At 45.0% G+C, this 23,250-nt stretch overlaps 1 protein-coding gene across 1 annotated transcript in view; it reads right to left on the bottom strand.

Moving 5' to 3' along the window:
* The window catches only part of LOC141116998 (sodium/potassium-transporting ATPase subunit alpha-2), a 68,729-nt gene extending 56,794 nt beyond the window's left edge, over positions 1–11,935 (bottom strand). Inside the window, exon 1 of the mRNA XM_073609555.1 lies at positions 11,594–11,935. Coding sequence (XP_073465656.1) covers positions 11,594–11,605 — 12 coding nt within the window. The 5' untranslated portion in view covers positions 11,606–11,935. The remainder of the gene's footprint in view (positions 1–11,593) is intronic.
* Between the last annotated feature and the right edge of the window lie 11,315 nt (positions 11,936–23,250).

A 23,250-nucleotide genomic window follows, 5' to 3' on the forward strand; every position in this document is an offset into this window, starting at 1 on the left:
GTGTTCCCAAGGAAACCATTCAGACATCTTAATCCACCTCTCCTCTCCTGGGATCCTGTAATGGTGCCTCTTTACAATTTGGAGATCTTTCTCATTTCCTGTGGATATTCTTAACTTCAAGGCTGGATGGTGCAGTGAGGGATCTGCCTATACTTTATCTTTACAGCTAATCCATGATGCTGAAGCTTGTTTCCATCTTTATGTGTTCCCTGCTACCTATGGTTGGTTGAGTACCTTGGATGTTTCGTCGGGAACAAACAACTTCTGGAGAGCCTCTGATGAAGTTGGGTTTTCCCATTGAAACCAGTCAGGCCTCCAATCCACCTCTCATTAGGTCCTCCTTACAATTTGGAGATGCTTCTCACATTCTATAGATATCCCTAACGTCAAGGTTGGACGGTGCAGTGAGGGATCTGCCTTGACTTTAGTTTTATAGCTAATCCATGATGCTGATGCTTGTCTCCATCTTTGTGGTTCCCTGCAATTTATAAGTGATTGAATACCTTGGATGCTGATTCTTGGTGGTCCCTGTATGTACATTACATGTTGGGGCCTTATCCTCCGTGGTACAGGTTGAATACTGCTAGAGAATTGAGACTTTTCGACTCTCTACCATTTTGAAGAGATATTATATGATCCTAATTACCCCGTTCACTACCCTGGCACTACTACTGGCACTTTAACCTTGATTTGCTCTTACAATGCCAACGCTCAGGTTTTTTTGGCGGTGAAGGTTGGTGGATTCCAATAAATAGGAATCAACTATCTGTGATGCAAAGCTGAATATGGAGAAAGCCACCTTAGAAATACAAAGTGTTCACCCCCTTTCTATATTTGAATTATACTGTATATGCATCCAGAGTGGCCTGGACCTGGATATTATAGTCATTTACTTAGGAGGCCCAGATCTCTTTAATGTGGAAAGGAACACCCTATATTTTTTTATATACAGTATATACCCCATACATTTTTGATGCATACAGTATATCCCACATACAGTTTTGAAAGGGGTGTTCTGGGATTTGTGTAAACTGGGATATTCCTAATTTACATTAAGAAGTGTTGGATCTCTGAAGTGGTTGGTTTTCAAAAGGTATACAGTACCTATTATGTGTATGTTTTTTTTATTCTGTATCAATATTTCTTTTGTATTGATCAGCCAAAAATAACTGTCACAAAACACTAAAGAGAACCAGTCACTGAAAATAACTGACACCAAAATATTAAAGGGACCCAATCACTAAAAACAACTGACATAAAAATATTAAAGAGAAACAGTCACTGAAACTAACTCAATATTTTTTTATTTTATTTTTTATAAGCTAAAAAACCTGGCACAAAACACTAGAGAACCAGTCTCTGAAAATAAATGACACAAAAATATTAACGGGAACCAGTTACTGAAAATAAATGACACAAAAATATTAACGGGAACCAGTCACTGAAAATAAATGACACAAAATTATTAAAGAGAAGCAGTCACTGAAAATAACTGACACAAAAATATTAAAGGGAACCAGTCACAAAAAATAACTGACAGAAAAATATTAAAGGAACCAGTCACTTAAAATAACTGACACAAAAATGTTAAAGGGACCCAGTCACTGAAAATAACTGACACAAAAATATTAACGGGAACCAGTCACTGAAAATAACTGACACAAAAATAATAAAGGGAACCAGTCAATGAAAATAACTGACACAAAAATTTTAAAGAGAACCGGTCACTAAAAATAACTAACAGGTTGAGGTTGAAATGGATAGACTTGGGTCTTTTTTCAACCTGACTAACTATGTAACAGAAAAATACTAAAGGAACCAGTCACTTAAAATAACTGGCACAAAAATATTAAAGGGACCCAGTCACTAAAAATAATGGTAACTGACATGAAAATATTAAAGAGAACCAGTCACTGAAAATAACTCAATATTTATTTATTTTATTTTTTTATTTTATTTTTTTATAAGCTAAAAAGAACTGGCACAAAACATTAGAGAACCAGTCACTGAAAATAACTGACACAAAATTATTAAAGAGAACAAGTCACTGAAAATAACTGACACAAAATTATTAAAGGGACCCAGTCACTAAAAATAACTGACAGAAAAATATTAAAGAGAACCAGTCATTAAAAATAACTCAATATTTTTTTATTTAATTTTTTATAAGCTAAAACGAACTGGCACAAAACACTAAAGAACCAGTCACTGAAAATAACTGACCCAAAAATATTAAAGGGAACCAGTCACTAAAAATAACTGACATGAAAATATTAAAGGGAACCAATCACTAAAAATAACTGACATGAAAATATTAAAGGGAACCAGTCACTAAAAATAACTGACATGAAAATATTAAAGAGAACCAGTCACTGAAAATAACTCAATATTTTATTATTTTATTTTTTAAAAGAACTGGCACGAAAAAATCAACTACTTGACCCCCCCCCCCCTTCATGACCAGGCTATTTTTTGCGATTCGGCACTGCGTCACTTTAACTGACAATTGCGCGGTCGTGCGACGCTGTACCCAAACAAAATTTATGTCCCTTTTTTCCACCACAAATAGTTTTCTTTTTGTGGTATTTCATCACCTCTGTGTTTTTTATGTTTTGCGCTATAAACAAAAAAAGAGCGACAGTTTCAAAAACAAAAACACCATTTTTTACTTTCTGCTATAATAAATATCCAATAAATGTACAAACAATCCAATTTCTTCATCAATTTAGGTCAATATGTATTTTTCTACATATTTTTGGTAAAAAAATAAATAAAAAATCCCATTAAGTGCCTATTGATTGGTTTAGGCAAAATTTCATCGTGTCTACAAACTATGGGATAGATTTATGGAATTTTTATTTCGTTTACACTAGTAATGTCGGCGAATAGCCTATAGCGAGTCTGCCATATTTTGCAGCGGACAGATCGGACACTAGCTGACACTTTATGGGAACCAGTGACACCAAGACAGTGATCAGTGCTAAAAATATGCACTGTCACTGTACTGGGAAAGGGGCGATCAAAGGGTTAAATGTGTGCCTAGCCGGTGTTTTTTGTGCGCTGTGTGAGGCGATTTCACGAAGGGATGCGCTTCGCAGGGAAAGAAAATCCAGCCCATCCCCCGCTGTCAGGACGGAGCTCTGCATTGTTTACATAGACAGAGCTCGGTCCTGGGTCTCTCCTCGATGATCGGCGGGGGGCCGGCGGACATCCATCGGGGTGCCTTGATGGGGCTCCGTAGCTTACGCATTTATTTGCAAATGTATGCAAACTAAACCCGTTTCCAACCTCTTCCCGTCCGCCGGCTGCAGCGCGGACCTACTTTGCCGGGGGGGTCCATAGACATTCTCCCGTGCTCGCCCGGCGCACTCTGTGATCAGCCAGTCTATGATCCCGACCCCTTACCACGTGATCAGTTGTCAACCAATGACAGCTGTTCATGTGATGTAAACAGAGCCGGTAATCAGCTATTTTTTCTCCTCACGAGAAAAAAAAAAAAACGATCACCGGCGGCTGTGAGAGGGACATCAGCCCCGATCGTGGAGAGCCTCTGCAGAGGCTTCTGTGCCACCTACCAGTGCCCACCAGCGCCACCTACCAGTGCCCACAGTACCACCCATCAGTGCCCACAGTGTCACCTATCAGTGCCCACAGTGCCACCTATAAATGTCACCAATCAGTGCCTTATCACCAGTGCTGCCTATCAATACCACCTACCAGTGCCCATCAGTGCCACCTATCAGTGCCACCTACCAGTGCCCATCAGTGCCACTCATCAGTACCATCCATCAGCGCCACCAATCAGGGCCAATCAGTGTCGCCTTATCAGTGCCCATCAGTGTCGCCTTCTGTGCCCACCTGTGCCACCTACCAGTGCACAACAGTGCTGCCTACCAGTGCCCACCAGGGCCACCTACCAGTGCCCACAGTATCACCCATCAGTGCCCACAGTGTCACCTATCATTGCCCACAATGCCACCTATAAATGTCACCAATCAGTGCCTTATCACCAGTGCTGCCTATCAATACCACCTACCAGTGCCCATCAGTGCCACCTATCAGTGCCCATCAGTGCCACCTACCAGTGACCATTAGTGCCACTCATCAGTACCATCCATCAGCGCCACCAATCAGGGCCAATCAGTGTCGCCTTATCAGTGCCCATCAGTGTCGCCTTTTGTGCCCACCTGTGCCACCTACCAGTGCACAACAGTGCCTCCTACCAGTGCCCACCAGGGCCACCTACCAGTGCCCAACAGTATCACCCATCAGTGCCCACAGTGTCACCTATCATTGCCCACAATGCCACCTATAAATGTCAGCAATCAGTGCCTTATCACCAGTGCTGCCTATCAATACCACCTACCAGTGCCCATCAGTGCCACCTACCTGTGCGCATCAGTGCCACCTATCAGTGCCCATCAGTGCCAGCTATAAGTGCCCATCAGTGACATCTATCAGTGCCCATCAGTGCCACCCATCAGGGCCCATCAGTGCCGTCTTATCAGTGCCCATCAGTGACGCCTTATCTGTGCCTATCAGTGCACCCCATCAGTGCCCATCAGTGCTGCCTTATCAGTGAATATCATGAAGGAGAAAAATTACCCAAAATTTTATAACAAACTATGAAAAATGTTTTTTTTTCTTTTCAAAAATTTCAGTTTTTTTTTTTGTTTGTTTAGCAAAAAATAAAAACCACAGAGGTGATTAAATATCACCAAAAGAAAGCTCTATTTGTGTGAAAAAAAATGATAAAAATGTAGTTTGTGTACAGTGTTGTATGACCGCGCAATTGTCATTCAAAGTGTGACAGCACTGAAAGCTAAAAATTGGTCTGGGCAGGAGGGGGGTTTAAGTCCCCGGTAAGCAAGTGGTTAGCGCAGGCTGTTAAACAGGACAATTCGGTTGGTTCGCGGGGCTGGTCGGTAAGTTGAGCCGGGAATTTACCAGGAATTTCTTTGATTTTGTTTTGCATCCATTGGCCGGCAGCCGCTGATCGCCTTCTGCTATGACTAATGGCAGCAGAAGCGGCGTGCTGGCGGGGCGTGCCTCCCTTCCTTGAAAGTGCTATGCATACGTGATGGACTTTACTTTGTGCTGGTCCAAATCATTTGGTGGAGGGGGGATTACGGTGTGGGGGTTGTTTTTCAGGGGTTGGACTTGGCCCCTTAGTTCCAGTAAAGGGAACTCTTAAAGTGATTGTAAAGATTTGCGTTTTTTTTTTTCCTAAATAACAAACGTGTCATACTTACCTCCACTGTGCAGCTTGTTTTGCACAGAGTGGGCCCCGATCATCCATTTCTGGGGTCCCCCGGCTGCTCTCGCGGCTCCTCCTCTTATCAGATAACCTCCCTAGGAGAAGCGCTGTCCCGAGGGGGTCACCTTGTGGGCGCGCTCCCGAGTCCATCATTTGCGTCCATAGACACGAATGCCGGACTCGGCCCCGCCCCCCCAGCGGCCGCTTCATTGGATTTAATTGACAGCAGCGAGAGCCAATAGCTGCGCTGCTATCAATCTATCCAATCAAGAGCCGGGAACCCCAGGAAAAGGAGGAGCGCAGGTGAAATTCTAGGGCTCAGGTAAGTAAAATGGGGGGGGGGGGGGCGCTGGGGGGGCCGGTGACTGCCAGGTTTTTTTTTCACCTTAATGCATAGGATGCATTAAGGTGAAAAACACAAACCTTTACAACCCCTTTAAGGCGTCAGCATACCAAGACATTTTGGACAATTTGATGCTCCCAACTCCCAACAATTTGATGACCCCTTTCTGTTCCAACATGACTGCGCACCAGTGTACAAAGCAAGGTCCATAAAGTCATGGATGAGCGAGTTTGGGGTGGGAGGAACTTGACTGTCCTGCACAGAGTCCTGACCTCAACAAGATAGAACACCTTTTGGGGTGAATTAGAGTGGAGACTGCAAGCCAGGCCTTCTCGTCCAACATCATTGCCTGAGCTCACAAATGCGCTTCTGGAAGAATGGTCAAACATTCCCATAGACACACTCCTAAACCTTGTGGACAGCCTTCCCAGAAGAGTTGAAGCTGGTATAGCTGCAAAGGGTGGGCCAACTCAATATTGAACCCTACAGACTAAGACTGGGATGTCATTAAGGTTCATATGTGTGTAAAGGCAGGTGTCTCCATACTTTTGCCAATATAGTATAGATAGATAGATAGATAGATAGATAGATAGATAGATAGATAGATAGATAGATAGATAGATAGATAGATAGATAGATAGATAGATAGATAGATAGATAGACTTTCCATAATTATGTAACAATGTATCCAAGTATGTTTTTTTCTTCATTATTGTGCTGTTTTAATGGAAAGAACATATTGTGATTTCTGTGTCCCGGGATGAAATCTCGGCCATATCTGATGGGAAATCATTCGGTTGGGTGGCTCTCTTAGCTCCCCTGACCCACCTTCTGCATCCTGCCCCGAGCTCAGCCTATCCCCCCACACACTTCACCCTTAATTCCTCCAGGACATCTCATTCTGTGAGAACGCAGCTATTCTGGGACCGAGGAATGGCCAAGGTTGTTGTATCGTTCGTGGGAAGCCAACAAACACCTACATCATAGATGAGGATTCCAAATGTTCCATCTAAAGTTGTATGGGGGAAGGGTGGAAAATTGCAGACCCAAACTGTCGCCCTGGTACAGCAGGTCAACAGACTCTCAGAAACCCTGCACAGGGATGGTGGGAACCCCTCATAATGGGCACAGCAGATGTACAGACCACGAAACTCAGCACAGGGATGGTGGGAACCCCTCATAATGGGCACAGCAGATGTACAGACCACGAAACTCAGCACAGGGATGGTGGGAACCCCTCATAATGGGCACAGCAGGTGTACAGACCTGGGAACTCGGTACAGGGATGGTGGGAACCCCTCATAATGGGCACAGCAGATGTACAGACCCGGGAACTCAGCACAGGGGTGGTGGGAACCCCTCATAATGGGCACAGCAGGTTACAGACCTGGGAACTCAGCACAGGGATGGTAGGAACCCCTCATAATGGGCACAGCAGGTGTACAGACCTGGGAACTCAGCACAGGGATGGTGGGAACCCCTCATAATGGGCACAGATCCCCCACCCTCCACATTTCCCCTCCCTGAACAAATACCCCCTATTTATCCCTACTAGCACTAATTTCCTTCCAACAAAATTTCCCCTCCTAGCACAAATCCCCCCCCCCCCACCATATCACCTTTTTTTTTAGCACTAATCCCCCCAAATCACCACTCCTAGCACGCACCCCAAAATTTCCCCTCCTAGGACAATTCTTACTCCCTGCCACCCCCCCCCCAGAAAATTTCTCCTCCCCTCCAATCTCCTCATGGTGCCCCCCCACCTCACATGATACCACAGTGCCCAGGGCAGCCGTCCCTCCTGCCCACTCCTTGTCCTGGCCCTGACTCCTAGAACACCTCCCCAAATTTTCCCTCTTAAAACGATTTCTACCCCCTGCCACCGCTCATATTCTCCCTGCCAACGCGAATCCCCTCCCCTCAATCTCCTCATGGTGCCCCCCACCTAACATAATACCACAGTGCCCAAGGCAGCCGTCCCTCCTGCCCACCCCTTGTCCCGGCCCTGACAGGAAATAATGGGGAAATCTTCCCAACGGAGCACAGGATAGCAGTAAAAACCTGATAGGGATCCTAACCCTTCACCAAAACGAAAACAGTTCCTGCCATGCTGGGCATGCACTTCCTGCGGGAACTGCCCACTCAATTAAGGTCAATGCTGTGATCCTGAGGAACGACCCGTCAGCGGGACGGAGGGCCAAGACGCTGGACACAATCCCCAATCCTGGAGTCAAAGGTCACCTTTAAGGATAACTCCAGTCAAAGGCTAATTCCAAAGCTGAAGCACACATTTACTGTTTTATCTGCAAAACACTTTTTTTTATACTGTTCAGCCAGTATTGTGATTCATACACTTCAGCTACACTGCACAGCCAGGCAGACGACTGATATATTCCCAAACTGGGGAACGTAGCTTCCCGTGTCACCGCTCCACCCCCGGAGCCTGCTGATTGGACAATGGCTTGCATCCTTTCTAAGGAGGCTGTAGATCAGTGATCTTCCTGACTGTGCTTTCTGGTAGGGGTGTCTGGATCACAATACTGGCCAGACAGAGTTTAAAAAAATATTTTTCTAGGTAAAACAATTCCTATTTATCTACTCCAACTTTTTTAGTTAGCTGCCGGTCTGAATTTAGGGAATGAATCCATCATTTGCTGCTTTATATATTTGTTCAGACACACCACTCTCTCTGATCAGCGAACTGCTGCGGGTCCCGACGCTCTTCTCTTGGGAACAACATTCCGTTATTAGAGGCCAGCAAAGCGTCCGATCCGTCCAGAGATTGGAATAAAAGAGAGAGGAGCCATGACACCGCGCACTACACCAAATATAAGATTTCATCAGCAGGGAGGTTATATAGGGACCAAAGAAATACAGCTGATGATTGGATGTCGGGTCCGAAATGGAGATTCAATTCTTCCCTCTAAGCTACTTATATCTCCCAAGTGGGCTGAGAGTATAGAAATATCGATAGATAGATAGATAGATAGACAGACAGACAGACAGACAGACAGACAGACAGACAGACAGATAGATAGATAGATAGATAGATAGATATGATGTCAATAGATAGATAGATAAATAAATAGATAGATAATATATCAATAGTTAAACAGATAGATAGACAAATAGATATTGGCCAAATAAAAAGATAGATAGATAGATAGATAGATATTATGTAAATAGATAAATAAATGATGTAATAATAATATCAATAATACTATCAATAATAGAAAATAATATCAATATTTAAACAGATAGATAATGGCCAAATAGATAGATAGATAGATAGATAGATAGATAGATAGATAGATAGATAGATAGATAGATAGATAGATAGATAGATAGATAGATAGATGTAGAAAATTTCAAGGGGTATAAATACTTTTTCAAAGCTCTGTATAGATAGGTAGGTAGATAGATAGATAGATAGATAGATAGATAACATATCAATAGTTATACAGATAGATAGACAAATAGATATTGGCCAAATAAAAAGATAACTAGATAGATAGTTATTATGTCAATAGATAGATAATGTAATAATAATATCAATAGTTAGACAGATAGATAGATAGATAGATAGATAGATAGATAGATAGATAGATAGATAAAATGTCAATAGATAGATAGATAGATAGACGAATAGATAATGGCCAAATAAAAAGATAAATAGATATATAGATAGATAGATAGTTATTATGTTGATAGATAATGTAATAATAATAGATAATAATAATATCAATAGTTAGACAGATAGATACTGGCCAAATAGATAGATAGATAGATAGATAGATAGATTATAAATCAATAGATAGATAGATAATATATTAATAGTTAGATAGATCATGGCCAAATAGAAAGATAGATAGATAATATGCCAATAGTAAAGCTGGCCATACATTATACAATTTTCTTTTTCAATTTCCTTTAGATTTACCTTCAGCTATGTAATGGAAGGGCCTCCCTGATTGGATACAAATAGAAAGTGTTTAGATGTGACCTCATATTAGATGGTTTTGGTAAATCTAAAGGAAAGTTGTACAAGAAAATTGTATAATGTATGGCCAGCCTTAGATAGATAGATAGATAGATAGATAGATAGATAGATAGATAGATAGATAGATAGATAGATAGATCTTTATATTTCCGGTCTTGTCCTAGAGATAATATATATAGCTCTGTTCTTGACCCACCATGGGATGGTCTCACTCCTCTTGTTGCAACCCCTATAGAACGGTTGGTGTATTGGAGGATAGCACTGGATAGAAATATTCACCATCATTTGTGTAAACATTGTGTGTGGGTATTTATAGCCATCACTGATATCGTGTAAACATTTGATGTTCTATTTATAGATCCGGGGTCCCCGGAGGGTGTATTTTGGGGATCATGTATATTGCTGTCCTAGCTGTGAAGTCTTCATTTATTGTTGTTTTTTTTTTTTACTCTTTATCTGTATTTACATTGTAAAAGGCTCTGTGATCAGCTGTATGGGAATTCTGTTTGTTTTTATTGTTGTACTCAATAAATGCTAGATGGTGTACACACACCCTACAACCGATCGTATTATAGAGAATAAAACAAAGACTGGGAGTGTGAATACACATAGATAGTAAATGTAGAGTTCTGACAGATGGAGAGATATTAGAGGCCATTAGAGGTGCTTTAAAATCCAGTATTTACCAACATTGAGATATTGTTTATAGGGATAGATAGATAGATAGATAGATAGATAGATAGATAGATAGATAGATAGATAGATAGATAGATAGATAGACAGATGATAGACAGACAGACAGACAGACAGACAGACAGATAGATAGATAGATAGATAGATAGATAGATAGATAGATATTTCTCCCTCCCCCATCCTATAACCTCCTTGTAGTAGTGCTTCTCAAAGTGCCAGCGGCGGTCCCCCCCACTCTCCTCCGCACTCCACTCATTACATCTTCACTCTCTTCTCCTTCCCTGGAGCCTTCACACACACACATAACTCACACACCACATACAACAACATACATCCTATACCTTAGACACACACACACACCACACACATACACAAATACACACACATATAAATACATACACCACATACACACAGATATACACACATATAACACATCTCAGACACACACACATAACACACTTATAAACACATAACACACACAAACACACACATATAACACACACACATAACATGCACACATAATACACCTATACATAAATAACATACACATATAACACACACACACATATAACATACACATATATAACACGCACACACATATAATGTACACACATAACATACACACACATACACATATAACACACAATATAACACACACATAAAACACATACTCACACACACACATATAACACATACACACACACATATAAAACACACAATATAACACATACACACACAACATACACACACAACATAACACACACATAAAACACATGCTCACACACACAATATAACACATACACACACATATAACACACACACATACACAAATACATACACCATATACACACATATAACACATCTCACAGACACACACATAACACACTTATAAACATATAACACACACACATAACATACACACATAACACACCTATACATAAATAACATACACATATAACACACACACACATAAATAACACACACACACATATAATATACAAACACACACATAACATACACATACACATATAACACACACATAAAAAACACATACTCTGACACACATATATAACACATACTCACACGCATAAAACACAATATAACACATACACACATATAACACATACACACACACATATAACACATACACACATATAACACATACACACACACATATAACACATATACACACACATACACATATAACACATACACACACACATACACACACACACACACATATATAACACACACAATCTCTCCGTTCATGTAAATAGAAATGATGGGATGTTGGACTCACCCCTCTGCCCATGGTGTGGCCCCTCAGTGCTCTGTTCTCAGGGGTCCCTGGGATGGAGTGACTCGGGAAGATTTGGGAGTAGCAGGCGGATGATTGTTCTGGGGGGAGAAGAGGATCACTTGTTGAAGACAATCTCCTCCCTCTCTGGGGGGACTCAGGACCTCCTTCTACCCCCCTGCAGTCCCAATGCCAACTGGAAAAAGTTTGGCGGAAGATTTCCAAAAAAACAGCCCCCTCCTCCTGGTCCCCCCCTTGTCCCTTGTTGTCCCTGTGAGTGTTTGTCTCCCTCCTCTCCGTCTGTCACTTCCAATTCCTCCTCTTCTCCTTTCCTCCTCCTCTCCTCTCCTCTCCTCTCCTCTCCTCTCCTCTTCTCTCCTCTCCTCTCCTCTTCTCTCTCTGCCCTTATTTCTAAATTTATCTTCTATACATGTCCCCCCTCTCCTCTCCCCTCACTTCTCCTCATCTCTGTCCATCATTCGCTTTCCTGCAATTAATTACTCTTCTCTCTCCATTCTTCACAATAATCGCCATTCCCACATTTCCTTGGCGAATTCGCGAAAATCTGCGACGCATTTCTCTCCGGGGGAGATTTTGCAACATTGTTGCCCAGAAGGGTGTTGTCATGTATCTATTTTCCATGTGTGAGAATGTTATGGGGTTAAAGGAGTAGAGCGTGTTCATTGTGCAGAGAGAATTTTCCCTTAGCTTAGTGCATGAGGTGAAACTGTGCCGACTTCATTCATCCAATCACAGGCCAGCAAAAATCCCAGTTTTGTAATTATCTGGACACGTGATTGGCTGTTCTGTGCAAAGGGACTTCTCACCACATTCACTAAGCTGGGAGAAAATCCCCTGAGCAAGATGAGCATGTTCTACACCTTACTAACTTACTCTACACCTTACTACTCCGCTCTACGCCTTACTACTCCGCTCTACACCTTACTAACTTACTCTACACCTTACTACTCCGCTCTACGCCTTACTAACTTACTCTACACCTTACTACTCCGCTCTACACCTTACTACTCCGCTCTACACCTTACTAACTTACTCTACACCTTACTACTCCGCTCTACGCCTTACTACTCCGCTCTATGCCTTACTACTCCGCTCTACACCTTACTAACTTACTCTACACCTTACTACTCCGCTCTACGCCTTACTACTCTGCTCTACGCTTTACTACTCCGCTGTACACCTTACTAACTTACTCTACACCTTACTACTCCGCTCTACGTCTTACTACTCCGCTCTACGCCTTACTACTCCTCTCTACGCCTTACTACTCCGCTCTATGCCTTAGTACTCCGCTCTACGCCTTACTACTCCGCTCTACGCCCTATTACACCGCTCTACGCCCTAATACTCTGCTCTATGTCTTTCCAACTCTGCTCCATGCCTTCCTACTCCGCTCTATGCCTTCCTACTCCGCTCTATGCCTTACTACTCCACTCTATGCCTTCCTACTCTGCTCTATGCCTTCCCACTCCACGCCTTCCTACTCCACTCTACTCCTTACTACTCCGCTCTACTCCTTACTACTCCGCTCTACGCCTTCCTACTCCACTCTACGCCTTCCCACTCCGCTCTATGCCTTTCTATCCCGCTCTATGCCTTCCTACCCCGCTCTATGCCTTCCTACCCCGCTCTACGCCTTCCCACTCCGCTCCGCGCCTTCCTACTCCGCTCTACGCCTTCCCACTCCACTCTACGCCTTCCTATCCCGCTCTACGCCTTCCTACCCCGCTCTATGCCTTCCTACCCCGCTCTATGCCTTCCTACTCTGCTCTACACCTTACTACTCCGCTCTACGCCTTCCCACTCCACTCTACGCCTTACTACTCCGCTCTAAGCCTTCCCACTCCGCTCTACGCCTTCCTATCCTGCTCTACGCCTTCCTACCCCACTCTATGCCTTCCTACCCCGCTCTATGCCTTCCTACTCTGATCTACGCCTTACTACTCCGCTCTACACCTTCCTACTCCGCTCTACACCTTACTACTCCTCTCTACACCTTACTAACTTACTCTACACCTTACTACTCCGCTCTACGCCTTACTACTCCGCTCTATGCCTTACTACTCCGCTCTACACCTTACTAACTTACTCTACACCTTACTACTCCACTCTACGCCTTACTACTCCGCTCTACACCTTACTAACGTACTCTACACCTTACTACTCCACTCTACGCCTTACTACTCCGCTCTACGCCTTCCTACTCCGCTCTATGCCTTCCCACTCCGCTCTACGCCTTACTCTGCTCTACACCTTACTAACTTACTCTACACCTTACTACTCCGCTCTACGCCTTACTACTCCTCTCTACGCCTTCCTAATCCGCTCTACGCCTTACTACTCCGCTCTACGCCTTACTAACTTACTCTACACCTTACTACTCTGCTCCACGCCTTCCGACTCCACTCTACGCCTTACTACTCCACTCTACGCCTTCCCACGCCTTCCCACTTCGCTCTATGCCTTACTACTCCGCTCTATGCCTTCCTAACCTGCTCTATGCCTTTCTACTCCGCTTTACGCCTTACTACTCCGCTCTATGCCTTCCTACTCAGCTCTACGCCTTCCTACTCTGCTCTACGCCTTCCCACCCCGCTCTACTCCTTACTACTCCGCTCTACGCCTTCCTAATCCGCTCTACACCTTACTACTCCGCGCTACGCCTTACTACTCTGTTCTACACCTTACTACTCTGCTCTACGCCTTACTACTCTGCTCTACGCATTACTACTCCGCTCTATGCCTACTACTCCGCTCTATGCCTACTACTCCACTCTACGCCTTCCCACTCCATTCTATGCCTTCCCACTCCGCTCAATGCCTTACTACTCCACTCTACACCTTACTACTCTGCTCTACCCCTTCCCACTCCGCTCTTTGCCTTACTACTCCACTCTACGCCTTACTACTCTGCTCTACGCCTTCCTACTCCGCTCTATGCCTTCCCACTCCGCTCTATGCCTTACTACTCCGCTCTACACCTTACTAACTTACTCTACACCTTACTACTCCACTCTACGCCTTCCTACTCCGCTCTATGCCTTCCCACTCCGCTCTACGCCTTACTACCCTGCTCTACACCTTACTAACTTACTCTACACCTTACTACTCCGCTCTACGCCTTACTACTCCTCTCTAGGCCTTACTACTCCTCTCTACACCCTCCTACTCTGCTCTACGCCTTACTACTCCGATCTACGCCTTACTACTCCGCTCTACACCTTCCTACTCCGCTCTACACCTTACTACTCCTCTCTACACCTTACTGACTTACACTACACCTTACTACTCCGCTCTACGCCTTACTACTCCGCTCTATGCCTTACTACTCCGCTCTACACCTTACTAACTTACTCTACACCTTACTACTCCACTCTACGCCTTACTACTCCGCTCTACACCTTACTAACGTACTCTACACCTTACTACTCCACTCTACGCCTTACTACTCCGCTCTACGCCTTCCTACTCCGCTCTATGCCTTCCCACTCCGCTCTACGCCTTACTCTGCTCTACACCTTACTAACTTACTCTACACCTTACTACTCCGCTCTACGCCTTACTACTCCTCTCTACGCCTTCCTAATCCGCTCTACGCTTTACTACTCCGCTCTACGCCTTACTAACTTACTCTACACCTTACTACTCTGCTCCACGCCTTCCGACTCCACTCTACACCTTACTACTCCACTCTACGCCTTCCCACGCCTTCCCACTTCGCTCTACGCCTTACTACTCCGCTCTATGCCTTCCTAACCTGCTCTATGCCTTTCTACTCCGCTTTACGCCTTACTACTCCGCTCTATGCCTTCCTACTCAGCTCTACGCCTTCCTACTCTGCTCTACGCCTTCCCACCCCGCTCTATGCCTTACTACTCCGCTCTACGCCTTCCTAATCCGCTCTACACCTTACTACTCCGCTCTACGCCTTACTACTCTGTTCTACACCTTACTACTCTGCTCTACGCCTTACTACTCTGCTCTACGCCCTACTACTCCGCTCTACGCCTACTACTCCACTCTACGCCTTCCCACTCCATTCTATGCCTTCCCACTCCGCTCAATGCCTTAATACTCCATTCTACACCTTACTACTCTGCTCTATCCCTTCCCACTCCGCTCTTTGCCTTACTACTCCACTCTACGCCTTACTACTCTGCTCTACGCCTTCCTACTCCGCTCTATGCCTTCCCACTCCGCTCTACGCCTTACTACTCCGCTCTACACCTTACTAACTTACTCTACACCTTACAAACTTACTCTACACCTTACTACTCCACTCTACGCCTTCCTACGCCGCTCTATGCCTTCCCACTCCGCTCTACGCCTTACTACTCTGCTCTACACCTTACTAACTTACTCTACACCTTACTACTCCGCTGTACACCTTACTACTCCTCTCTAGGCCTTACTACTCCTCTCTACACCCTCCTACTCTGCTCTACGCCTTACCACTCCGATCTACGCCTTACTACTCCACTCTACGCCTTCCTAATCCGCTCTACGCCTTACGACTCCGCTCTACGCCTTACTAACTTACTCTACATCTTACTAATCTGCTCCACGCCTTCCCACTCCGCTCTACGCCTTACTACTCCACTCTACACCTTCCTACTCCACTCTACACCTTACTACTCCGCTCTTCGCCTTCCTAACCTGCTCTATGCCTTTCTACTCCGCTCTACGCCTTACTACTGCGCTCTATGCCTTCCTAGTCAGCTCTACGCCTTCCCACCCCGCTCTACGCCTTACTACTCCGCTCTACGCCTTCCTAATCCGCTCCATGCCTTACTACTCCACTCTACGCCTTACTACTCTGTTCTACGCCTTACTACTCTGCTCTACGCCTTACTACTCTGCTCTACACCTTACTACTCCTCTCTACGCCTTACTACTCCGCTCTACGCCTTCTCACTCTGCTCTATGCCTTCCTACCCCGCTCTACGCCTTCCTGCTCCACTCTACGCTTTACTACTCCACTCTATGCCTTCCTAACCTGCTCTATGCCTTTCTACTCCGCTCTACGCCTTACTACTCTGCTCTACGCCTTCCCACCCCGCTCTACGCCTTACTACTCCACTCTATGCCTTCCCACTCCGCTCTATGCCTTCCTACTCAGCTCTACGCCTTCTTACTCTGCTCTACGCCTTCCCACCCCACTCTACGCCTTACTACTCCACTCTACGCCTTCCCACTCTGCTCTATGCCTTACTACTCCGCTCTATGCCTTACTACTCCGATCTACACCTTCTCACTCTGCTCTATGCCTTCCCACTCTGCTCTACGCCTTCCTACTCCGCTCTACGCCTTCCTGCTCCATTCTACGCCTTACTACTCCACTCTACGCCTTCCCACTCCGCTCTACGCCTTACTACTCTGCTCTACGCCTTACTACTCCGCTCTACGTCTTACTACTCCACTCTACGCCTTCCCACTCCGCTCTACGCCTTACTACTCCGCTCTACGCCTTACTACTCCGCTCTACGCCTTACTACTCTGCTCTTCACCTTACTACTCCGCTCTACGTCTTACTACTCTGCTCCACGCCTTACTAATCCGCTCTACGCCTTCCCACCCCGCTCTACACCTTCCCAATCCGCTCTATGCCTTACTACTCCGCTCTACGCCTTACTACTCCGCTCTACCCCTTCCTACTCTGCTCTACATCTTCCTAGTCCGCTCTATGACTTCCCACTTCACGCCTTCCCACTCCTCTCTACACGCTACTACTCCAATCTACACCTTACTACTCCGCTCTATGCCTTACTACTCCGCTCTATGCCTTCCTACCCCACTCTATGCTTTCCTACTCCGCTCTATGCCTTCCTACCCTGCTCTACGCCTTCCTACTCCACTCTACGACTTACTACTCCGCTCTAAACATTCCCACTCCGCTCTACGCCTTACTACTCCGCTCTGCTATTTCCTACCCCGCTCTACCCTTCCTACTCCGTTCTACGCCTTCCCACTCCACTCTACGCCTTCCTGCTCCGCTCTACGCCTTACTACTCCACTCTATGCCTTCCCACTCTGCTCTACGCCTTACTACTCTGCTTTATGCCTTTCTACTCCGCTCTACACATTCCCACCCCACTCTACGCCTTCCCACTCCGCTCTACGCCTTACTACTCTGCTCTACGCCTTACTACTCTGCTCTACGCCTTCCCACCCCACTCTACGCCTTATTACTCCGCTCTATGCCTTAATACTCTGCTCTACGTCTTACTACTCTGCTCTACGTTTTACTACTCTTTTCTACGTCTTACTACTCCGCTCTACACCTTACTACTCTGCTCTGTGCCTTACTACTCCACTCTATAATTTGCTACTCTGTTCTACGCCTTATTACTCCACTCTATGCCTTATTACTCCGCTCTACGTCTGATTGCAGAACGCACAACACAAGCGTTTTCTTCTGCATTTTTGCACCCAAAGAACTGTTCTCCATTGTTCTCCCTTTCCTCTTCTTCCCAAAAACATAAATGATGCGCTTGCATAAATGTAATGTATGTACATGTATGATGTAAATCTATCATCTATCTATCTATCTATCTACTCCATATCTATCTATCTATCAATCATCAATCGTTATATCTATCTTTCTATCTATCCATCCATCCATCCTTCAATCTATCTCTCTTTTCCTGTTATAATTCACATTTTATCGTTGCAGTTCAACGAATGTAAACACGATTGGACATTATCATCTTCTGCCCTTTGCACATCATCTTGTCATATTCTGTCCCCCGCACTGTTCCGTGGAATGAACCCAAATACATTTTTCTTCTTTTATCCAATTGAACTTCTTCCAACAAAATCATTCGACCGGATGTCAATCTCCCTGGAACAGCGAACGGACAGGGCAGAAAATGTTTTGTCATCGGACGTAGAGATTATTTTGTGTGTAATGCAGCGAGACACGGCGGGGAGGGGCGACTGGAGCCCAGCGCGTTCTACGCTCCTCAGAAGTTCTGCGTTTAAGAAGAGAATTAAAGAAGTTTTTTCGCCGCATTTTTTTCCAATTTGCCGCCTGTTTTGAGTGGTAGTGGAGTGTTGCACTGTGTTAGCGATCAATGCAGAAAGTTTGAAGTGAAGTGATTGCTTTTGATGGCTAATTCAAGGTTTTTAAAGATGCAAATTTTCGGAACTCCTTAAATCTCTTTTTCAGGGTTTATCCAATTGTATATTGCCTGAGGAGGGGATCTAAGGGGGCCCAAAAAACTTCCAGTCAACCCCCCAAAAAGGGATATTGGGGTTGGAGCTGGAGTATGTTGGTCACAGACATCCACCAAATCTTCATATAAATCTAATAGTATGGAGGTCTCCCTGCCATAGTTCTCAATTCTGTTCCCCACCTACCTTGGGGTAGTCTTATTCTTCTTGTTGCATTTTCGATAGAATAAGAAGAGGAAGAGTGGGATCCCCTTGTATTAGCAGGTTTGCAGACTCGGGAGCTCAAAACACGGAGACCTCACCGTGGGTTTCTTGAGGCCAACCATTCTCATCCCTTGTTTCATGGAACCAGAGGGCTCCTCCAAAGGATGCTTGAACTGTGGCTGATTGACCTTGTAGTTGATGGTGCTTCCGTGGTTCTAAAATCAACGCCACTTGGCAGAGCCAGTTGCATGAGCCCAATTATCTTTTTAGCTGCCTGTAAAGGTGGTGTTCTGACCACCACTGTAAGGAGGACATTCTTCCTATGGACCTCCACTGTAAGAGGGGAAACCTTTCTACTGACCACCACTGCAAGGAAGGCATTCTGTCTACCAACCACCAATGTAAGGGGCATTCTTCCCATTGACTACCAATATAAGGGGGCATTCTTCCTACTGACCAACAATGTAGGATGAGAATTCTTCCCAATGATCACCAATATAAGGGGGGGCTTTCTTCCCACTGACTACCAATGAAAGGGGGCATTCTTCCTACTGACCACCACTGTAAGAAGAGTGGGATATCCTTGTCTTAGCAGGTTTCCAGACTCTGTAAAGGTGGTGTTTTGACCACCACTGTAAAGAGGGCATTCTTTCTATGGACCTACACTCTAAGAGGGGAAACTTTTCTACTGACAACCCCTGCAAGGAGGGCATTCTGCCTACCAACCACCAATGTAAGAGGGGCATTCTTCCCATTGATTCCAATGTAAGGTACATTTTTTCAACTGACCACCAATGTAAGAAGGCATTCTTCCTACTAACCCGCACTGTAAGAAGAGTGAGATCCCCTTGTATTAGCAGGTTTTCAGACTCAGAAGCTCAAAACATAGAGACCTCACCGCTGGTTTCTTGAGGCCAACCGTTGCCATTCTCAACCCTTGTTTCATGGAACCATAGGGTTCTTCCAGAGGTTGCTTGAGCTTGCAATCGATGGTGCCTCCATGGTTCTAAAGTCAATGCCACTTGACAGAGTCAGTTGCATGAGCCCAATTATCGTTTTAGCTGTCTATAAAGGTAGTGTTCTGACCACCACTGTAAGGAGGGCATTCTTCCTACAGACCCCCAGAGGGGAAACATTTCTACTGACCACCACCGCAAGGAGGGCATTCTGCCTAAAAACCAATGTAAGAAGGGCATTCTTCCAATTGACTACCAATGTAAGGGACACTCTTCCCACTGACCAACAATGTAAGAGGGCATTCTTCCTACTGACCACCAATGTAACAAGAGCATGGTTTCTTGAGGCCAGCCATTGCCAACTCTGTCATGAAACAATAGGGTTCCTCTAGAAGTTGCTTGAGCTGTAGCTAATTAAACTTGCGTTTGATGGTGCCTTCATGGTTCTAAGGTCAATGCCAGTTGACAGAGCCATTTGCATGAGCCCAATTATCTTTTTACATGTCTGTAAAGGTGGTGTTTTGACCACCACTGTAAGGAGGACATTCTTCCTACGGACCTCCACTGTAAGAGGAGAAACCTTTCTACTGACCCTCACTGCAAGGAGGGCATTCTGCCTACCAACCACCACTGTGAGAAGAGTGGGATCCTCTTGTATTAGCATATTTACAGACTCAGGAGCTCAAAACATGAAGACCTCGCTGCTGGTTTCTGGAGGCCAGCCATTATCAACTCTTGCTTCATGAAACAATAAGGTTCCTCTAGAAGTTGCTTGAGCTGTGGCAAATTGAACTTGCGTTTGATGGTGCCTTCATGGTTCTAAGGTCAATGCCAGTTGACAGAGCCATTTGCATTAGCCCAATTCTTTTTTTAGATGTCTGTAAGGGTGATGTTTTGATCGGCACTGTATGAAGGCATTCTTCCTACGGACCCTCCACTGTAAGGGGGGAAAACTTTCTACTGACCACCACCGCAGGGAGGGCATTCCGCCTACCAACCACCAATGTAAGAGGGCCATTCTTCCCATTGACTACCAATGTAAGGGACATTCTTCCCACTGACCAAAATTGTAAGGGGGGCATTCTTCCTACTGACCACCAATGTAAGAGGCATTTGTCCCAGTGACCACCAATGTAAGCACCAATGTAGGATTGGCATTCTTCCTGGTGATCACCACTGTAAAGGGGCATTCTTCCTACTGGCAACTATTGTAAAGACAATTTTCCCACTGACTACCATATATTTGATTTTGAGGGGGGTTCCCCAAGATTAGAAATTTTTTTAAGGGTTCCTCTGGGGTAAAAATGTTGAGAAAGGCTGCTCTAGTTGTTAGGTGAACCTTAAGCCAAAACTTTATTTTTAGTTTGGGATGGAGTAGGGAATGGTTAGAACCCCTGTCAGCATTATGGCTCTTTGTATCCCAGCTGGGGGAATTCTCCCTTCCTATTAATTCTGGTGACCATCATCACCGAGATAGAAAGTAATGGGAATTTTAAAATGTTGCAGTTTGTCACCAGAGCAGGAAGTGTGGGGAAATCTTCTGATAAGGTTACCAGTTCTGGTGACAACTGTCCCCTTACAGTCACCACTACAGGTGACAGGTCCACCTTAAAAATCCAGTTTACTAATGTGCAATTTCATACATGAGATTTGGATCTGCTTGTAGGACCCTCAAGATCCATGAAATTTTACCCTCCCCCCATCTGGGGAGCCCCCCCCCAGCCCCCCACTGACCCCATCTTCCTTGGCCTTCCAGACCTTGCACAGATGTAGAGAGGACGGACCTGGTGATGCTGCACACAGCTGCGTAAACAACATTAATACATTCCAACACATCCTCCTGAAACAAGAAAAACAAAAACTCCTTTATCCCCTCCAGGAAAAAAAGATCTTTAATGCGTTATTTATTTCTAAGCAGAGTGTATTAGTAATGGCATGTTGCCTTTGAAGCTGCAATCTCAGAACCGTTTTATCTCTGCGTTATTGGCGGCAGCAATCTATGTGACGGGCAAGGTTTGCAATGCCAGCTGTTCGGGCCAGAGAGACGTTGTGCGGAAATAGAAGTGCCTACCTAACATAGAAGGGTTTGATTGTCAGCTCCTCGGCCTAGAGTTGGCTGCAGTCACTGAAAAGAGGGGGTGTTGGATCATTAAGGGCCCATTTACATCTATGCATTGCGGTCATATGGAAGGGTTTAATTGTCAGCTCCTTGGGCCAGAAATGGCTCCAGCCACAGACCAGAGGATGGTGTTGGGTCTTTAAGGACCCATTTATCTAGACGTTTCAGTAACATGGAAGGGTTTGATTGTCAGCTCCTCGACCCGAAGTTGGCTGCAGTAACTGCCCAGAGAACGTGTTGGATCATTAAGGGCCCGTTTACATCTATGCATTGCGGTAACATGGACAGGTTTGATTGTAAGCCTCTCGGCCCAGAGTTGACTGCAGTAACTGACTAGAAGGGGTGTTGGTCCTTAAGGGCCCATTTACATCCATGCATTGCAGTAACATGGAAGGGTTTGATTGTGAGCTCAGCCTTTAGTTGGCTCCAGTCACAGACCAGAGGGGGGTGTTGGATCTTTGAATACCCATTTATCCATGGATTTCAGGAACATAGAAGGGTTTCATTGTCAGATCCTCAGCCTAGAGCTACCTGCGGTAACTGACCAGAGCATGTGGTGGATCATTAAGGGCCCATTTGCATCTATGCGTTGTGGTAACATGAACGGGTTTGATTGTGAGCTCCTCAGCATAGAGTTGGTTCCAGTCATTGACCAGAGGGGGGTGTTGGATCTTTAAGGACCCATTTATCAATGCATTTCAGTAACATTGAAGGGTTTGATTGTCAGCTCCCCAGCCTAGAGCTAGCTGCAGTAACTGACCAGAGCATGTGGTGGATCATTAAGGGCCCATATGCATCTGTGCATTGCGGTAACATGGACGGGTTTGATTGTGAGCTCCTCAGCCTAGAGTTGGTTCCAGTCATTGATCAGAGGGGGGTGTTGGATCTTTAAGGACCCATTGATCTATGTGTTTAAGTAACATGGAAGGGTTTGATTGTCAGCTCCTTGGCCCAAAGTTGACTGCAGTAACTGACTAGAAGGGGTGTTGGTCATTAAGGGCCCATTAACATCTATGCATTGCAGTAACATGGAAGGGTTTGATTGTAAGCTTCTCAGCCTAGAGTTGGCTCCAGTCACAGACCAGAGGGCGGTGTTGGATCTTTAAGGACCCATTTATCTATGCATTTCAGTAATATGGAAGGGTTTGATTGTCAGCTCCTTTCCCAGAGCTGCCTCCAGTTACTGG

The sequence above is a fragment of the Aquarana catesbeiana genome, linkage group LG13, assembly GCF_042186555.1.
Source record: "Aquarana catesbeiana isolate 2022-GZ linkage group LG13, ASM4218655v1, whole genome shotgun sequence".
In the NCBI taxonomy this organism is placed as follows: domain Eukaryota; kingdom Metazoa; phylum Chordata; class Amphibia; order Anura; family Ranidae; genus Aquarana; species Aquarana catesbeiana.